The sequence below is a fragment of the Xiphophorus couchianus genome, chromosome 14, assembly GCF_001444195.1.
Source record: "Xiphophorus couchianus chromosome 14, X_couchianus-1.0, whole genome shotgun sequence".
Taxonomy (NCBI): domain Eukaryota; kingdom Metazoa; phylum Chordata; class Actinopteri; order Cyprinodontiformes; family Poeciliidae; genus Xiphophorus; species Xiphophorus couchianus.
This window is the reverse complement of record NC_040241.1, coordinates 19,688,810-19,708,340: the sequence shown is the minus strand read 5'-3', so window position 1 is coordinate 19,708,340 and position 19,531 is coordinate 19,688,810. Positions and strand designations below refer to the sequence as shown.

The 19,531-nt window shown below is 37.7% G+C and overlaps 2 protein-coding genes across 6 annotated transcripts; both read right to left on the bottom strand.

Moving 5' to 3' along the window:
* Nucleotides 1–232: 232 nt before the first annotated feature.
* Nucleotides 233–4,922, bottom strand: LOC114157063 (cornifelin homolog A-like). Of its 5 annotated transcripts, XM_028037764.1 has the most exons (7): nucleotides 4,586–4,922; nucleotides 3,601–3,680; nucleotides 2,853–2,937; nucleotides 2,530–2,565; nucleotides 2,268–2,384; nucleotides 1,453–1,607; nucleotides 233–745 (listed from the first exon to the last, which is right to left on the bottom strand). In XM_028037764.1, exons 5-7 carry the CDS (start codon nucleotides 2,371–2,373, stop codon nucleotides 626–628), a joined length of 381 nt encoding a protein of 126 aa, XP_027893565.1. In that variant the 5' UTR covers nucleotides 2,374–2,384; nucleotides 2,530–2,565; nucleotides 2,853–2,937; nucleotides 3,601–3,680; nucleotides 4,586–4,922; the 3' UTR covers nucleotides 233–625. The 5 variants fall into 5 exon arrangements, with proteins under 5 accessions (XP_027893565.1, XP_027893568.1, XP_027893566.1 ...); XM_028037767.1 differs by lacking the exon at nucleotides 2,530–2,565; XM_028037765.1 differs by lacking the exon at nucleotides 3,601–3,680.
* A 678-nt stretch (nucleotides 4,923–5,600) lies between these two features.
* LOC114157058 (placenta-specific gene 8 protein-like) lies at nucleotides 5,601–10,919 on the bottom strand. Its single transcript, XM_028037751.1, has 3 exons — nucleotides 10,747–10,919; nucleotides 10,508–10,662; nucleotides 5,601–6,240 (listed from the first exon to the last, which is right to left on the bottom strand). Exons 1-3 carry the CDS (start codon nucleotides 10,844–10,846, stop codon nucleotides 6,067–6,069), a joined length of 429 nt encoding a protein of 142 aa, XP_027893552.1. The 5' UTR covers nucleotides 10,847–10,919; the 3' UTR covers nucleotides 5,601–6,066.
* Between the last annotated feature and the right edge of the window lie 8,612 nt (nucleotides 10,920–19,531).

Genomic DNA, 19,531 nt, shown 5'->3' with positions numbered 1-19,531 from the left:
TTTGTAGGGTTGGAGGTAGGGTCGGGGTTTGTCGGTAGGGTTGGAGGTAGGGTTGATTGATTTGTCACCTTCAGCATTTTAGGGACCTCAGAAACCTGGATGGAAGACACCTCTGACCCCACTGACATACCGATGTCATGTCGGTATGTCAGTGGGGAGTCTGTAGGGTTGGACGTAGGATTATTGTGTACATATTAAATCTTGATAGAAACATAACTAATATTTATTTCCAGTTTTTATTAGGAAATATACACAGTTTCAAACGATTGCATATTGAATATTATTAACTTAAAAGGCAAAGAGTAGGCCTTATATTCCCAGATATACATGCATATTTGTTCAACCATTACATAAAAATGGTAAACAGAAGTAAATGTGTGGAAGAAAGCGGTATTTTCTACAATAAAGAGAAAAATGTGAATGCATGGCTGATAGTTAAATATTTCCCTATTTTCCATCCTTTGTTCCTTTTCACTCAATGTTCAATCAGATGTTCCTGGAAACATGTGAAAGTCTCTCTTAATCCAATCAAGCGTGGCGACTTTTTGGGCGCCAGCTCTCTCCGATGACGGCCGTGACGTCAGCTTCTCGGGTTGTTGATGAGGGAGCGGACCATTAGTTCTGATCAGGCGGCCGCGCTGACAAACACCACCGGGTTTTGTCTCGTCTTGATCTCTCTGGATATCTGACACCAGGTGCAGGGCCCGCAGAAGCTCGCATACACACAGTCGCTGCAAACGCTTCCCTGCGGAGAACAGAATGTAAAAACCACACAGCAGAAAGAGTTTACAAGAGTTCAAGATGTGAGCTGGAACTGGTTTCAGATTATCTGAGGTCAGATAAACACTGCCGCCGTCTCGGGAACACTTTGATTCTTTCCTGTAAATAAACAAATTATTAAAGAGGCTGGATGAGTTCAAGGTCATTATAGTTAACTAAAACTAAGAACATAACAAAAACTGAAACTGAGAGAATATTTCCATTTACTGGGGTAAATAGAAACGGTAAATAATTAATGAGTTTATGAAACTAACTAAAACGTACTGAAGTTATAGATTGATATCCATTGTTTTTGTGTTTATTAATCTGTTTATTAGCCTTTCGAACTGATGTGAAATACATTTTTATGTCAGCTGTCGGCAATTTACGGCATTCCATAATCCACCTGGCGGCAAAGACGCTAGTCCACAAAATGGCGGCAGTAAAGGTTGGGAGGAAAAACCAGGAAGTTTGTTTTTCAACAATAATTGAATACATTTTTTTAATGGCATCTTCTGTTGAATATTCAATACCCAATCAATGCTAATCAAAATACTTTGACCTTTCTGAAAAAAACTAAAACTAATAATAACATTTAATAAAAACTAGCAGACACACTCTAAAAACTAAATAAACTAACTGTATTAGACAAACAAAAAGTCACAGACATGCAATATAATTATAATGAAAAACCTCGATGCCGTATCTCTGGCGGATGGACGCCCGGAGTGCCGTGGCCATGGGCGGGATGAGTCCGAAAGCGTCCAGCAGGGGGAGACAGAGACACTCTCCAGCCTCCTTCGCTGTCTGGCAGGCGAAGCAGGGAAAGCACCAGCAGGCGTAGCAACCTGCAGGAAGGACAGGCGGGTTGATGATGTCGGGGTGAAAGGTCAGGCTGCTGGGTGAACCCAGGAGGTTACAGATGACTTCAGAGATCAGAGACGAGATGCTTCTGTCCTCAGATGAGGACGGGTTGATTATCATCTAAAGATGGACGCCCTGATTCCAGATCAGTGTGGAGGAAGCTGAGTCAGCAGACGGTCTGTCTAACAACTCAACCATCAGTTTGTCCGTCCGTCCGTCCGTCCATTAATCCATTCTTTCACTCTTTGCTCTTTAGTTTTGGAGGTCTCCGTATTTCTCCTCAGACTTTTGGTACTTTCAGTTTGACGTCCCAAATTCAACAATTGTATCGATGTGGTTAGAAATCAAAGGAGCTCATTATTTGTCCTCCGTCTTCTCGTAGTTTGATGTTTCATTCTGTATCTTTAGTGACACTTTTATCAGAAACCAAGTTTTGCCAGAGAAAAGAAACCGATAAAATAACTTCTACTTTCTGCTCGGCCAAGTTGACTCTAAGGGACAAAGCTTGGTTGGCATCATGTGTTAGCTGCATGCTCCAGCTTTACCATTCTGTTTTAATTCTGGTTTATGGGTTTTAAGTCACTAAAATCTTCAGCTTGTTAACCATGCTGAGCTAGCGGTTACTCTTATTGACTCGTACTCACAGAGAGCGATGTCCTGGCAGCAGTCACAGATGCCAGAGGACCACTGTTTGGACGCAGAGGTCATGGTGTACGCCCGGGGTTGGGTCGTCTGGACGTCGGCAGACATGTCTTCAGCTCCTGACAAAAGGGATGAAAAGAAAATAACAGTCCTAAGTTTCTAAATACATTTTACTTATGTGTAGGAACATGTTGCAGACTATCTCAATAAATGGGAGACATACTTTATATTTATTTTGTTTATAGAGTAAATAGTTTAGCTTACTTTTTGTTCTGTTGTCTCTTTAATAGTTCAGAAAACCTAACAAATGTTAACATCAGATTAAGTAAAAACCAAAACAGCAGTTTTATTTTTTTTTAAAGAAGCAACCCAAACCAACCTGGCTTTATTTGAAAACATAATTGCCCTTTGAGGGTAAGTTACAACCCAACACATTTAAAACTGTTTGTGCCAACAACTTCTGTTTCTGAAGGGTTTTTATTACCAAACAAGATGCAGAAGTTCCAAGTATTAATCCAAAACACACAGAAATAATCTAAAGCCTAATCCTGATTCAGAAATTTAAGGTTACTCTCTTTGAGTCTTACCTCACCTGTGGTCCAGAAAGTCTTACACCTGAGAAGAAAACATGACATGTGGCAGAGGAAGCCTCTTAACGACTGGTTTGTCCAGCTGGAGAGAGATCATCAAAATGACAGTCCAACGTCAGACAATGAGACAGTCGAAGTATTTTTAACTGTAATCTCAGAGATCTTGTTCTTTTTAAATAGCCACAGCTTTAACCTATTTTACTGTCTTCATTGTTAAAGATGTCTGATAGTGGAAAACAATGTTCTCCACCATCATGGCATCCACTACAGTGATAAAAGCAGGTTATCTGGAGTTACTGTACGTCATTGTGTTCTCACATCAGTGCTGATGTTTTGTTTGTAGTTGTTCAGGAAAAAAAAGCAGTTTGTACATTTGTGTCTGAAGAGTGCATCAAAATAATCCCACCTAAAGTAGCTTGATACTGAAGCTAAATGTATTAAAGCTATAAGCCAACATTTAAACTGGTTTGGGTTCCAACAATTTTGACTATTTCTGACTTTTTAAAATGCCTTCTAAAAATAACAAAAATAGTGCAATAAGTCAGTTTGCAAAGATCTTTTATGAAACAGTAAATTTAACATGTCATCCTTTCTGAAAAAAATAGAATAAAATAATATATATATATATATATATATATATATATATATATATACAGCAGGGTTTCCCCCAGTGCAATATAAGCCTGGCGGGCCAGTCTGAAAACTCAAGTTTTGCTTTGAAGAAGGCGACATTTGAAGAAAGCACCCATGAAGAGAGCGCTGACCAAGGGAACGATTTCTCCAATCTCTCAATAGAACCAGCTTCCCCGGCTGGGGTTGCTTGCTCTGTAGATGAGAAAGTTCTCTCAGAAACAACAGATGTCGTAAAGAACCAAATCCGCAAAAACGAAGAAAGTGACATTGACAATTTTTGTACGTTTTCCAACGCTTCAAAAAATGGTTGGATTAACGCCAGTTTTCAAGGAATACTGAACTTGAATTTTACCAGAAAGTGCCTTTCTCAGAATCCCCAGAAGTTTTTTGAATCGTCATCAGCCACACCGTTATGTGCCAGTCTCATCTCTACAGCCGTTCACAATCCGGGAAAATATTTTTCCCCACTGGAAATGTCCCGAGTTCAGATGGAACTGAGAGAAAGTGAACTGTCGTCTGACTTGGGTAAAGACTATCAAACTTCAAACTTACTGGAAGCTATTTTAGACTGGCTAAATTCAAGCGACAGAAACATGGATATGCTGATGAACAGTGAGAAGACCTGCGTAAAGTGTAAGGGAGATTTCCTAGACCTCTTGAACAGCAGTCCCCTTGTTATTCTGCCTGCACTTCCTTTCAGCAACATCGCCTCTCTGTTTAAGTTTTGGATGGATAAGAGTAGGGAAACTCACTGTTCAAACTGCAAGTCAGTCTTTAAGAGGAAACACTTCCTAAGTAACAATGAAGCGATAGTCTTGTTCCTGCGACAGTCGGCCAGGTCTTGGAGTCCAACAGTGATTCCAAATGCAACGCTTGACGTGCCTGGACAAAGTGGAAATCAGCTGTACCATCTTTCTTCCATCATCTGTTGTGATTCGGAGCTGACCCAGTTCTACACCTACCTGATCCGTGGATAACAGATATTCAAGGCTGATGACGACGGTGTTAAGCCTGCAAGTGGCCACGGCAAGCAAGATATTCATGAAAGGGGATTTGTCTACATTTATGAGAAGCAAACACCAAATGTGACGTCCTACCCTGCTCTCCCTCTTCAAAGCAGCCAGGCAGTTTTTTTTTACAGGAGCCAGAATCGTTAAAAGATCTTGCTGAAAACACTGGATGGTACCGGCTATTTACTGAACACAACGGAACAAAGTTGTTGTACCAGTAGCGCGAAGATATTTGAAGTCTTGTTCGTGGTACAGCTCTTGCATATATGGCTAGAAACAGTAGGAGCAAGCGGTACCGGAAACCATCTATGTGGCGCAAAGTTAAACGGAAGTACGTCACCACTACTTGTGGCATATCTGCTGTTATTAAAGAGAGTTTAAAAATGTGACTTATCTGTGCCTAGCAGCTAGCTGCATTGTCCCGGAGCGCTAACGCTTGCATGTACAACAAAAAGTAATTTTGTAGCAGCTATGTGTTTAACTTCAAACATTTAAGGAAATAAACTAACAAATAACTAGCTTGCAAGATTTTTGTTTTTTTTGTCCCATCAAAACCCGATAGTAAACATCCTCATAATTTTTGAAGCACCTGAAGTTTGTGCGACTTTTAAACAGTTATTTTAATAACTTGCTAGCTAGCTTTGCATCAGTGTCTAACTGGGACAGAAATATCTGGACATTTAGCTTCAGTTTGTTAGTTTTATTTATGTCCGTCTCAGTTTCTCTGCTTTAAGTAAAATCCTTTAGGTACTGACAAAAATAAAACACTTTAGATCCGAGTTGAACTGCTAGAGACTTCCGCCAGCACAAGGGGGCGCCATAACAGCCCTGCTACACAAAGAACACAATATGGAGAAACGTGTTTGAGTAAAACATGAACTTCCAGAACAACTCATGGTTTTTGTTCCACACAACAACTGATCTCTCAACTCCAATTGAGTTTGACACAAAAACTATTTTGTTCAAAGAGTTTTCCACCGACGCAATCATATTTATTTACATTGTTATGAGAAACTAGGGTAAAATCTTAAAATTCAATTTCTGTTATTGTTTCAGATGCTTACAAAAACATTTAGCCTCTTTTTCTGCATTATTTGTATAAATCAAGGTTTTTATTACAGCTTCAAGATATTGTGCAAACTGAAATTGAGACAAAAAAATTATTAAGCAAACAAAGATTTGAAGCATATTTCGGAAATAAAAACAGTTTCTGTAAGTTTTCAGAGCAGAACAATTCCCTAAAGAATAAATTTAACACAAATAGCTGATTAGGTCTTTCAAGCAACAAAGTGAACATTTTAAAAAACAAAAATAGTTCTACATATTTATTTGCAGACTACTTACGCAACATATTCACAAGTAATATTTATTAGAGACACTTTGACCAAAGAAAACATTTTTTTGCTATAAAGAATCCAAACAGTATAGAAAAAAACAGAAAGAGTTTAAATAAAGTTTAAATAATTTGAACAAACTGGACTTTTGTCTGTTATGTCCCTGCAGGCCAAATGAAGTGTGATTAAATCCTGACTTCCTGCCATCAGGGAAAGAAAGTTTCCCCGAGGCGTCTAGACCAAGTGCGCCCCCTGCAGGGAGGTCAGAGCAGTGTATCTGACTGTGGAGGAGGCCGGAGGAGAGGAGGCGGCGTGGGATGCTGCTCTTCTTTTCAGCTCCCTGGAGATCTGAAGCCAAGATAGCGTGTAGCAGCAGCATCCGTACAGGCAGTCGCTCCACACGCTTCCCTGCTCACAGAGAGATAGAAAGAGAGAGAGAGAGAGAGAAAAAGAGAGAAAGAGCTGAACATCAGTGGGAGGCCCAGGCAGAAAGGTGAACATTTACATTCAGGTGCAGAAGACACATTTTTCTTGTTTTATAAAGCAGCAGAACCACCGTTCACTTCTGCTGGTTACCTGAAAATGAGCTTTTGTTGCCCCTCAACAACAATATTTTACTATTAAAGGGGATCTATTATGCAAAATTAACTTTGTGCCCGTTTTTATACTTCAGTTTGAGTCTCAACTGCTTGGAAAAAACATCCAGCTGTTTTAATGGTAATAATTTATAATTTTTTTGTTTGAGCCGTTTCAAAAACCTTCTGATTGGTGAGTCACATTCCATTACCTAGCAACCCCAGCCAAGCCTAGCCCGTTACCTAGCAACCCAAGCAGAGTTCCAGAATGTTTGGTCAACTAGTTTAACTGGTGGTGTACAATGGCTGCTGGAAAGACAAGTGTTTTATTGCTTACTTTACCACGCAGAAAACACTTGCTGAATTCTCCTTGGTTGTTCAGGAGGCTCTACTGGTGCTTTTCAAACATGTACAGTAGTTGTGCATCTGTTTGCAGTCATTATAATGTGCACCACCTGTCCTGTTATTAAACACCACCAGTCCTGTTACTAAACACCACCAGTCCTGTTACTAAACACCACCAGTCCTGTTATTAAACACCACCAGTCCTGTTATTAAACACCACCAGTCCTGTTACTAAACACCACCAGTCCTGTTATTAAACACCACCAGTCCTGTTACTAAACACCACCAGTCCTGTTATTAAACACCACCAGTCCTGTTATTAAACACCACCAGTCCTGTTATTAAACACCACCAGTCCTGCTATTAAACACCACCAGTCCTGCTATTAAACACCACCAGTCCTGCTATTAAACACCACCAGTCCTGCTATTAAACACCACCAGTCCTGCTATTAAACACCACCAGTCCTGCTATTAAACACCACCAGTCCTGTTACTAAACACCACCAGTCCTGTTATTAAACACCACCAGTCCTGCTATTAAACACCACCAGTCCTGTTATTAAACACCACCAGTCCTGTTATTAAACACCACCAGTCCTGCTATTAAACACCACCAGTCCTGCTATTAAACACCACCAGTCCTGCTATTAAACACCACCAGTCCTGTTATTAAACACCACCAGTCCTGCTATTAAACACCACCAGTCCTGCTATTAAACACCACCAGTCCTGCTATTAAACACCACCAGTCCTGCTATTAAACACCACCAGTCCTGTTACTAAACACCACCAGTCCTGTTATTAAACACCACCAGTCCTGTTATTAAACACCACCAGTCCTGTTATTAAACACCACCAGTCCTGCTATTAAACACCACCAGTCCTGTTATTAAACACCACCAGTCCTGTTATTAAACACCACCAGTCCTGCTATTAAACACCACCAGTCCTGTTATTAAACACCACCAGTCCTGTTATTAAACACCACCAGTCCTGCTATTAAACACCACCAGTCCTGCTATTAAACACCACCAGTCCTGCTATTAAACACCACCAGTCCTGTTACTAAACACCACCAGTCCTGCTATTAAACACCACCAGTCCTGTTATTAAACACCACCAGTCCTGTTACTAAACACCACCAGTCCTGCTATTAAACACCACCAGTCCTGTTATTAAACACCACCAGTCCTGCTATTAAACACCACCAGTCCTGTTATTAAACACCACCAGTCCTGTTACTAAACACCACCAGTCCTGTTATTAACAGTACAAGTTGTGCTAAAATCTCTTCTATGGTATTTTAATGTCTGCAGGTTCAGATGAACACAGATCTGATCTGCAGGAACAGGAATCACCGTACCTAAACATCGTAAAACACTGTAAAACATAGGCTGCGTTTACTTTGCCTAATGATACAGGCGGGTGTGATTATATATTAGATTGTTGGATATTATGGATAATACTATGGGACGTTGTTACTCAGCTTGGTACTTTAAGTTATGTTTTTGAAACGTGTGTTAAAATATCGTTCTATGTGTCTCTTTAAATTTGAGCAACTGAATGGATGGATGGATGGATGGACGGACGTACTGTTGCATGGTAAAAGTGTTTTAAATTGATCTAAATTCTGGCGGCTGATTGGATGAAGCTGAATTTTTTCTTTCTTTCTCTCCTTCATGATCGTCTCTCTCCACCTGCTGAGCCTCTTTTAGTCACTTATCACCTCCACCATGACACGTCTTCTCCTCCGTCTCCTCCTCTCCATGTCTACCCGTCTCCTGTGGACACGCTGGTCCACATTAAAGACGTCCACAGAATGTGACAAACTCCCAGCGTTATGTAAAAGCGTCGACCCTCGCTGTGATTTCATGTGGGAGGTGACATGAACACCCAGAATAATTTCACCACCCACTAACACAGCAACAGGTCCAGTGATTTAAAGACAACTGCTTCATTTCGTCTAAAAAAATGAAGAAAATAAGGCGGCCATGTTGGATCAATGACCACCGAAGGATCTCATCTTGATATCAGCCTCCATTTCTGTTCATTCAAAACATCAGAAAGCCCAATTTGTTGACATCAAAATAGCTACAAAGCTAAATTATCAATAATTTAACATTTAAATGACCAAATTATAAAGTTGAGTGGAAGTTTGAGTCACTTAAGGACCAAAATGACAATAATTCATTTGTGTATGGTGAATTTTTGTGTAAAATAGTTTTGTTCTTCATTCAATGGGTAGAAAATCCACAAATATTTGGTAAAACGTTACTCAAGTACTGAGTAAATTAATCAAATTATTAATTACTTAATATTTTAAAAAATACATCACCAAACGGACCAGAATATAAAGTTAGATTGAAATTTTGGTATTTTAAAGAAAGAAATAACATTAATTCATATAAGTAACAAAAAAATAACAAAATCAGGCTAAATTAAATGTTTCTAAATCAGTTTTTGTTTTATAAACTTATGAAATTTTAGCAGAAAATGCAGGTGTGTGTCTGTGTCTGGTGAACGTTTGGTTAAAACATGTTTGTTTTTCATTCAGTGGGAAGAAAATCCATAAATTTAACTCAAATAAGAGTAGCGATACTTAAAAAATACTCCTAAAAGTACACAAAAGTAAATGTAACTGAGTAAATTAAACATCCAGCTCTGGATGTTCTGAATACCAGAGCTAAATGAACCTCTACTTTTATGTGATAATGTTGATCAAAAACAAGCAACGATATAAATCTGTTGCTTTGTTCACATGATCCGCGCCGTGATGGCTTTTTGCTTTTCTCCTCTGGTGGGAAATCTGCTGCTTTACAAAACAAACAACCTACAGGTTTGGACCCGTTTTCAGAAGAAGTCCTGGCATCGCTCTGCAGCGAGCGTCAGCCCACTCCGCCCTCAGAGGAGCCAACATTTCCAGCCTCCTTCTCTCGTGGCAGCGCTCCAGCCTCCGCCCGGCCTGCAAACACTTTCAGTCTTATCTGTCCTCCTCACTTTCCCAGAAAATAAAAACAAAAAATGCCTCGCTGCGCTTCTGCAGCGCGGACCCGGTGCCGTTGACGAGCTTTTTGCTATTTGCATGTCAAGCATCTGCATGGAGAGCTGATGGCTATCATCTCTGGTCACGCATTACGGCAGGCCGTGTTGACATAAAATCAGTGTTACATGATTCCAGATATCTGGAATTAGTTATTTATGACTAGACATGCTAAGATATCTCTAATTAAATTATACTGGTAGGAAGTTGGATGGAGCGTATGGCAAGGCGTTTTAACATAAAGTCAGTTTCGTCTGACTATAATTGCTACTCTTACTTGATAAACTCTCTGCATTCTCGGCTGTCAAACTTTCATTTTGGACCAAAACCATGAATGTTCTTAAAGGTCCGGTTGTGTTGATAAAACCGTTTAAACTTTTAAAATATCAATTAACAGCTGTTTGTTTCAGCGTTCAATAAGTGTTTCTTAAAATTAAATAATACTGAACATCTTTTCACACAGATCAGTCCATCCTGGATTTAATGATCACAGATTTTGTGGTGCTAATTTAAAAATATTTTAGGATATTTGCACTTTGCATGTTTTTCCCAAAATATCTGAGTTTTTTCTAGGAAATTTTCAACTTTGAAATGTTCAAGTTTTTCTTGAAATTTTTCTGCGTTTTTTGGCAGAAATCTATTCCTTTTGCTTTTATGTCAGCCTATAAAAATGTAAGTTGTTATAAAATGTGTTTTTATGTGAGTTGCGGTACCTTTATGCCGTAGCGTTCCCTGACCGAAGCCCTCATGGCCAGAGAGGCCGGAGGAACGCAGCTGATGCAGTCCAGAAGAGGCAGGCAGGGCCAGGCGCCCACCGCGTTCGTTACCTTACAGGTAAACAGCGGGAGGCAACAGCAGGCCAAGCAGCCTGCACACACACACACACACACACACACTGCTGAGTCTCCTCACACATCCCAACAATCCCGCTGGTTTTATGTTGTTCACTCACAGTCTCCGATGTCTTTGTAGCACTCACACAGTCCGGTGCTCCAGGCTCCGGCCTCTTTGACCCGGTTCTGTGGCTGCACACTCACCACATGTCTGGACATGGTGCAGCTGCTCTACCACAGAAATATACATAAAATATAACATTCATGTGAAAAACTTGATGGATTGAAATGATGTCGCGTTATAGTCGGCCTTCTATCACCTGAAGAACATTTCCAGGATTAAAGAACTAATGTCTGAGCGAGATCTAGAGAAACTCATTCATGCCTTCATCTTCAGTCGTATTGATTATTGCAACAGCGTCTTCACAGGTCTGTCCAACAAATCAATCAAACAGCTGCACCTGATCCAGAATGCTGCTGCTCGCGTTCTCACTAAAACCAGGAAGATAGAGACCATAACACCAGTTTTAAAGTCCCTCCACTGGCTCCCTGTAGCTCAAAGAATAGACTTTAAAATACTGTTGTTAGTTTATAAATCACTGAACAGCTTAGCACCACAATACATTAAAGATCTGCTGTTGTTGTATCAACCTTCCAGACCTCTCAGGTCTTCCGGTTCTGGTCTGCTCTGCATCCCCAGAACCAGAACCAAACGAGGAGAAGCAGCTTTCAGCATCTATGCACCACAAATTTGGAACAAACTTCCAGAAAACTGTAAAACAGCTGAAACACTGACTTCCTTTAAATCTCGACTAAAAACTGTTTAGGATTGTATTTGAAATGTAATCAATTACAAATTTAACCTGACTTAATGATGTGTTTTGATTATTGATTCTATGTTGCATTGTGTTTCTGTGTTTGTAATGATGTAAAGCACTTTGAAATGCCTTGCTGCTAAAATGTGCTGTACAAATAAAATTTGATTGATTGATTGATACCAAATGCTATTTATGGTACCTACTCATTGTTTTCCCAGAGCAATCAGTGATCTAAACACCGAGCACAACAGCCACTAAAGGGGCTGAATTATGTAAAATTGGCTTTATTTAACTTTACGTCATGTTTTAATGGTAATCCTTCTTAAAAACAAACCTGGAGTTTTACTCTGATTCTTTCATGCATGTTTTAGAAATCATTTGATGTCCATTCAGCTGTACAAAACGCCTGGTTGTACTTAGCCCCGCCTTCTAGACGCAGCTCCTCCTCAGAGCTTCTGCATTACAGAGATCCTTCAGACTAGCCAGCATCAATTAGCAAACACCTGGTGGAACTGTTTATCAGCTGACCTCACTATGGGAGATACTTCTCAGTGAAACGCTGGGGAAAACATTAAAGGGTTAATAGAGGAGCCATGTTGGGATCACTTCCTGAAGGCGGAGCTTAGGAAAGAGCAGGACCTTCTTAAAGAGACAGAAGCCAGGGGCGTGCTGTGGTGGCGTAGCGGTTAGCGCAACCCGTATTTGGAGGCCTTCAGTCCTCGACGCAGCCGTCGCGGGTTCGACTCCCGGACCCGACGACATTTGCCGCATGTCTTCCGCCCTCTCCTTCCCTGTTTCCTGTCAGCCCACTGTCATATAAGGGACACTAGAGCCCACAAAAATACCCCCTGGAGGGGTTAAAAAAAAAAAACAGACAGAAGCCAAATTTCAAGGTTTTAAATTATGAAGTAAATTTTCTTTAAGTCATATTTGATGTAAATGGCATTTTTATAACAATTGAAGGTAACACATTTTGTTGTAAAATAGCACTATGTGGCTGAAAAACACATAATACTGCCCCTTTAAATAAATTAGACCAAAATTAAACATTTTAGAGTGAATTTTTGTGTATTTTAACTTTCCAAACCTTTTGTGGTGTTTTTAAAGAAACAAATCAGGAATTTGCACCACACATTAACTTGTATTGGTGGTCTTTTCGATAAGACTACATAATGTGAAATGGTTCAATAAAAGGAGAAATTGTACATTTGGCATTATAGCTAAAAAGAAAACAGGAAGTAAGCAGAATATATTTGAATTTGCAAGTTTTATCCAAGTAACCCATTAAGACCAATAAACATTAATTCCAGTTACAGAGAAGTCAAAAGTAGAAAATGTAAATGTTGGATTTTATGCTAATTCTGATTAGTATTTTTTTTCCATCATAAGTTACATTTTAGTTCCGGTTTTTAGCCACAAATCAAAATGAAAGGACAGAAAGAGTCCAAACATGTGGGTCCAGGTCAAACTGGTGTTCTCTCAGAAATGATTCACGTCCCAGTTCTCCAAACAGAAACTGAAAATATAAAACCAACATTTTAATATCTTAAACTTAGACTTACCCGTTTTAAGAGCTGGAATGTCCTGAAATCCAACAGAGAACAGTTTTGTTCTGGTTTATAAACGACTGTTTGTTGTTTCTGTCCTCCGTCTTTCTCTGTGTTTTGGTATAAATATGAAACAGTCAGACGGTAAACACGGCGCCACGTTCCCATAACTGTTAACTAACCATGTGAAATATTCAAGGAACTGCTTACTTCAGAATAGGGAATATTTTAAATAATTAACAGGGAAATTACTATTTTTAGTCACACTGGTCTAGTTTCTAAAGTAAATATCTTAGTACACTTGAAATAAGACAAATGAATTTACAAGTAGCTTTTTAACAAGATATAGGAGTTTGTTTCAAGTAAATACTTCTTTAACTTTATTTATTATTGACTTAAACAAGCTCCAATATTTTTGCTGAAAAGTTGCTTGTAAGTTAATTTTGTCATATTTAAAGTGTAATAAAATATTGCATAAGAAACAAGACAAAAATACTTGGTAAGATTTTGTGTGTTTATAGTTGGAAAACCATCAAAGTATAAGATCTGTCACAACGACATCAACTGAACTCTGAATTACATTTTCACAGTTGTATTTTCACATAAACAACACATCGCAGCCTGGACATATCTGATCTCTCGTTGTTCTTTTAAACGCAAGCGTAGCAGCTATCAGAGGAAAGACGCAGTCAGGGAAATCTCACCCGTATTCAGCTGACCCAAAACATAAGGACTGGAACTGACACAAAGGATTGTGCAGTAGATTTGCAGAGGTGACATCCATGACACAGCAGAGATAAGCATGGTTCACATGTCCTCTCAAATAGAGGCACTGATTACTTAAACCGAACTGTCAAAGGCAGAAAGTAGCAGAAAATAATGCGGACTGATTTTACATGCCATGCGAAAAACAGGGAAACCGTTTTGAAGCAAATATGTCTGATCTGCCTATTTTATAAACAAAACGTTGCTACATAGCTTAGCTATACTCATGAAATGACCCCACTCTCACTAGTGAAGCATAAATTGTTATCTAGAGAATGATAACAGCTGGTTTATCTTCATACAAATCCATTATTTTAGATTGTTAGCATCCTTTTTACTCCTTATAGACAATAACCAGTTAGCTTTAAATCAGCTGTTGAATGGATTTTGTTAGCTAAGTCTAGGTTCTCTGTTAAAGAGTTAAAGTCTTTATTTTAAGCTAATTAATCTTAATTAATGTAAGTGTGGAAAAATTATACACTTATTGGCTAAAGTCTTTATGTCAAGCTAAGCTAATACTTATTGTAACTAATGTATGTGTTGTAAAATGATACATTTGTGGCTAGTAAAAGTCTTTATACTAAGGTAAGCTAACATTTATTGTTTTTACAAATATGATACCACATTTATTAGCTAGCAAAAGTTTTTAAGCTAGGCTAACATTTGCTATTTTACCAAATTCTTTTCAACAAAATGGGAAAAACTTATATCACTTTATTTGGGAATTGTTGAAAATAATTTTGTTTTTCTGGTTCATATGTAATGTCATATATAGAAGCAGACTGATGTAAAAGTGGCGGGAAAAAAATATCAGCTGCTGGAGATATTACTGTTAGCATTATTAGCCACTATAGCTGCAGGGAAATGGCTAGCTTACAAAATGTCATAAAAAATGACAACAAACTGGATGTTGTGTGTTGTGGTTAGTATTGCATCAGATGTTGAGTGAACTTTGTTAGCTTGAACCAGGACTGTTAGGCTAGGCTAAGTTTGTATGCTAAGCTAGGCGAGGCTAATACCATGATGGGTGTTTTCTGATCATTTTTATTTAATTTATCTAAAAACTTGGTGAAGAAACAATATTTTCACTTTGTACAAATAGAAATTGGACAATTCGCTCATTTTTAAATAATATTTCTTTATTTAGCTTACATACATGTTTATATTCAAACTATAGACTAAAAAAGTAAAAGGCACTCATCTTGTCTCTGTAAAATGTTTTTATTAGCAATAATATAAAAATAAAACAGATAAAACAATTAGCAGAGTCAGAATTAAGAATAAATTTGTATTGAAAAGGTAAATTTACACATGTATTATTTAATGAAGTACAAGTATCATAAAAGTATTTACAAAAACGAGCAAAAACAAACTGAAAACAGTTAAAGCATTGAAAAAGTCTTAAAAGGATGTCTTTTTTTCTTTTACAATCATTGCATTTTTGAAAAAACTGTTGTCTACTTTAAGAGAAAATCCTTAATTTGCTCCTACAACTTATAGCTTTTAATACAAATAGATTCAAATAGTTTTAATGTTTTGTTTTCATCGCTCTCACTTCAATCCCCCTCATTTACAGAACCGTTGCTCTGGAACAAGGGAAGTCACAGAAACTTTTCATCTCTTGGGTTTCTGCAAAGTTAGAGAAAAAAAAATTAGACAATATTAAAGAGAGAAAGACAAAACATGTTTGTGCTCCACTTACTATTTTTGTTTGTTTCGCAGCAGAGGCAGAATTTCAGGGCCTGTTTTTTCATGTGATTTGTGGGGATGAGTGGCTTTGGGCATTTCTTTGCTTTGCGAGGATGGACTACATCTGCAACACGCACAATAAAACGAAACCAAAACATAAAATAAAATAAAAAAACAGATGCAACACAATGAAAACTTGCAAAACTGGTCCTAACTCACCTGTGCATCTGCAATCAATTATGTCACGTTTAGTAAATCCAACAGAATGAAACTCATCACAATGAGCTGCAAAAAAAAAAAAAACACATAAAACAATACATGAAATAATTCAGTGCATCTTCAATAAAACAAACAAGAGTTATGAGATGTGCTTTTCCAAATACACAGAACAAAATTTAACATAAATCAGGATTTTTTACCCGTCCTGTCGGAGAAGCAGTGGATCAGGACGACCAGCAGCAGAGCGGCTCCTACAAGCTTAGCCATGTTTTCTGTTTTCGCTCCAAAGTGACTGAAAGTTTCTGCAGAACCGCACCAACTCAGTCTGTTTTATACCAGAACACATCCGGGTCCGTTTGGTCTCTAAGAGCAGTCCTGGCACGTTGGGAGAGGCAGGAGGGGGTCGGGGTGTTAATCTCTAATCTCTGCTTTAAATCATTTATAGCGTATTTACCCTTAGATACAGGAGCAGACTGATGAAAATGTGGTGGGAAAAAACTGATAAGCACATAAAAACAATGTGTTTCATTACTAAATACATATATATAAATAGAATAATACCATTAACTATATACTTAAAAATGATCCGAAAGTTTCTACAGTTGTTAGTCTCTCAGATCGATTCTGGTATGTTGGGAGAGGCAGGAGGAAGTCGGGGCGTTAATCTCTAATCTCTGCTTTGAATCGTTTATAAAATTCAACCAAGATCTAAAAGGAAGCATGTAAATTATTTATCATCTCTGCTGTTAATCATTTGGCCAAAGCGCTGGCAGCTACAAACAGAAACTTGCAGATAGAGGTCACTGTAGTATTTCCAATCTTATGCCGTTCCACAGATTGTGTCGGCTCCACAGCATCACAGATCTTCCACCGTACTTCATGGCTGGTATGATCTTTAGAATTGCCTTTGAACCATAATTAATGGGATATTCACCAACATATATGAAGTTTGAAGATGTTTTTGATGATGGCGCTCCATAAAATGTAATGTTTGTTCTCAAATTGGTGACTGTATGATGTTTTTGTGACTTTTTGTTTTTATGTTTTCATGATTTAAAGCATCTTGAACTGCCTTGTTGCTGAAATCTGCTACACAAATAAACTTTGATTTTCCAGAAAGTCATACTTAGTTTTGTGCAAAGCCCTTCTGCAATTTTTGTTTTGTTTTCTGCTGAAAAGCTCAATATTTATCTAATTTAACTACATCATAAAGCTACGACGGAGTATTAGAGCCAAACTCTGACACTAAGTCAAAACCAGAATGTCAAGATTAAAGTTGAAATAATGTGAAAATAAAGTCATATTACGAGAATAAAGTCTGTATTATAATACAATTGTAATATGAGAATAAAGTCATAACATTACAAGAAAAAAGTCGTACAAGAATAAAGTCTACGACTATTCTCGTCAATCTTTTACTACATTTTTGTAATTTTGTGACTTTATTTTCTTAGCAAATCCTTAACACTCCATCATATCCTGTTAAAATGTTATTGTAGCAGTTAGCTCCATGTTTACCACTAATAATCATGATTATTATATGATTATGGTTTTTATTTCTGACCTCAAAAGGCCATAGTAATAAATTTCTCTATTGGTGAACTTCAGGGATTTTTGTTGTTGCCATTTCTTGGCTTTAAGATTAACACAAGTTTGTCTTAAGGCCATGATTTCCTGTTTTTCCCATTTTGAAGAGTGGTTAAACAAAATTGGTCTGAGTGAAATAAATTTAGAAGATTCTAGAAACACTGAATAATTTAACAAAAGTATAGATTAGATTAAAAATGCTGTTTGTAAAAGGAATCGTTTGGTATTTCAGTAAATGTGTAATTTTTCCCCTCCTACTTAAAGGAAAATATTTTATTTATATATTTTTTTGCATAAGATTATGCAACACCAATTTTTATACATCTTTATTGAAAGTCACATCAGCCATTAAAGAAGCACAAAGTTGATCAAAAAGAGAGAAAACATAAAAAACAGTAACAAATTACCATCTAATTACATAAAACACTTTTACTAAACAAACACTTTAAACCAGCTGCCAGTGTAACATAGTTCTAGTTTAGTAGCTTATTTTAGCTTTTATTGTGCTAACTCTCATACTTATTAGATCTATTTTAAGACTTTAATCTACTTTTACTTAAATTTAGTGATTATTCTTCTGATAATTTATAGCTTGTGCAACTATTTCATTTTAAATGTGCTTTAGAAATAAACTTTAACCTTGAATAGTTGGTAAACTGTTTATTACTTTTACATGCACACATATTTTCCACTGATGTTGTACTTTTACCTTCAGGGAACGTAAAGTAAATGTTTTGAATCACCTAAGCTGGATGTCTCTGCAACAGCTAAGCTAACATTACCAATAATTTCCCACAAACGTTGCATCTTTTGAATCTCTGGGAACCTTAATAATGTTTTAAATGCTGAGAGTCTGCAAAAACTTTCACCAGTTGAACAGAAATAAACCTGAAGTAATTATTATTTTATAGAGGAACGATCCAGAGTCAACCAGCGATCAGGTCTGAAATCTGAACATAGTGATGGACTGAACATTCAGAGACACATAAAGATGGCTGCAAAGTCAGTCTTCTATCACCTGGAGAACATTTCCAGGATTTAAAGACTTTAAAATATTTCTGTTAGTTTATAAATGACCAAATAAATACATTAAAGATCTGCTGCTGTTGTTTCAACCTTCCAGACGTCTCAGGTCTTCTGATTTTATTCCGCTCTGCATCGTCCAGAACCAGAACCAAACATGGAGAAGCAGCATTCAGTTTTTCTGCATCACTGATGCAGAAAAACTCAATCCTGCCGGAACACTGAGTTCCTTTAAATCAAAGCTGAACTCCGTCTGTTCCGAGTTACTTTTGATTAATAATAACTGGAACATCCATTAATTCTAACCTGGGTTTCACCTTTTAATAACTTCTCTTTATTCTGCCACTATAAGGCAAAGTTTCGTTTTTATTTGTTGTTTTTAAACTTTTAACTGCCTTGTTGCTGATATGAGCTAAACTGACTCAACTTGAATGTGTTTGAGAAATGTTTAGCGGCTCGTCTAATTAATCAGTGGCAGACGGGAAGAAAGGTTACAGTTTTACCATCTTTTCCACCAAACTTTGTAAATTGAACTCGTCTCTGGTCAACAAAAGCCTGTTGTTTGCTAAAATGTTTTATAATTTTTTTATAACGTTGATTATAAAAAAACAACAACATCTGACTAATTCACGCCTTGTAATAGTAACAAATTTCTCACCATTTATCTTGTATATTCAGCTGACTTTAAATTTTCTGATCTATTCACACTGTTATGGTTTCACTCCGGCTGCCGCCCTCATTCATACCACTGCTCAGGCACAAACATTGTACTGAAATACAATAAAAATAGTTAAAGCAAAATGGAAAATATAAAAACAAAACAAAGATGTAAAATCAGAGACTTTGATTAGGCCATTCCGTTCTCCCTCGTTTATAACGGCGTTGAAGGAAAACACGAGAAGCTGCAGTACGCTTTCATGGCGTTGGATCCTGCAGAGGAACAAAACAATCGGCAAATTACTTTTCTTTGTACATTTTGATTCATTTTAAAATAAATTCCAGTGAAAACGTCCGCAGGCAGCTGGACTTACTCTGTCTCGGGTTTCCCTTTATCCTGCAGCAGAGGCAAAGCTTCAGCGTCTGCTTTTCCTCCTGGAGATATTTGCCTGTTTGTGGTTGGTGACATTTTTTAACTTTGAGTAAACCTGAAAGAAATGAAAAGGAACAAGGGTTGATAGTTGTTTTGTTAAACTCCTTCTCTAAATGTATCATTTTTCAAAAGAATGTTCCTGCGACCTCTGACCTCTTGAACAACT

Coding starts and splice junctions, on each gene's coding strand:
- LOC114157058 (XM_028037751.1), bottom strand. CDS start 10,846: ATGTCCAGACATGTGGTGAGTGTGCAGCCACAGAACCGGGTCAAAGAG. Junction 10,663..10,746: donor CTACAAAGACATCGGAGACT/GTGAGTGAACAA, acceptor GTGTGTGTGCAG/GCTGCTTGGCCTGCTGTTGC. Junction 6,241..10,507: donor GGGAACGCTACGGCATAAAG/GTACCGCAACTC, acceptor CTCTGTGAGCAG/GGAAGCGTGTGGAGCGACTG.
- LOC114157063 (XM_028037763.1), bottom strand. CDS start 4,853: ATGCCACAAGTAGTGGTGACGTACTTCCGTTTAACTTTGCGCCACATA. Junction 3,681..4,585: donor CTTTGAAGAGGGAGAGCAGG/GTAGGACGTCAC, acceptor TCTCATCTACAG/AGCAAGCAACCCCAGCCGGG. Junction 2,938..3,600: donor GGTCAGCGCTCTCTTCATGG/GTGCTTTCTTCA, acceptor ATCTCTCTCCAG/CTGGACAAACCAGTCGTTAA.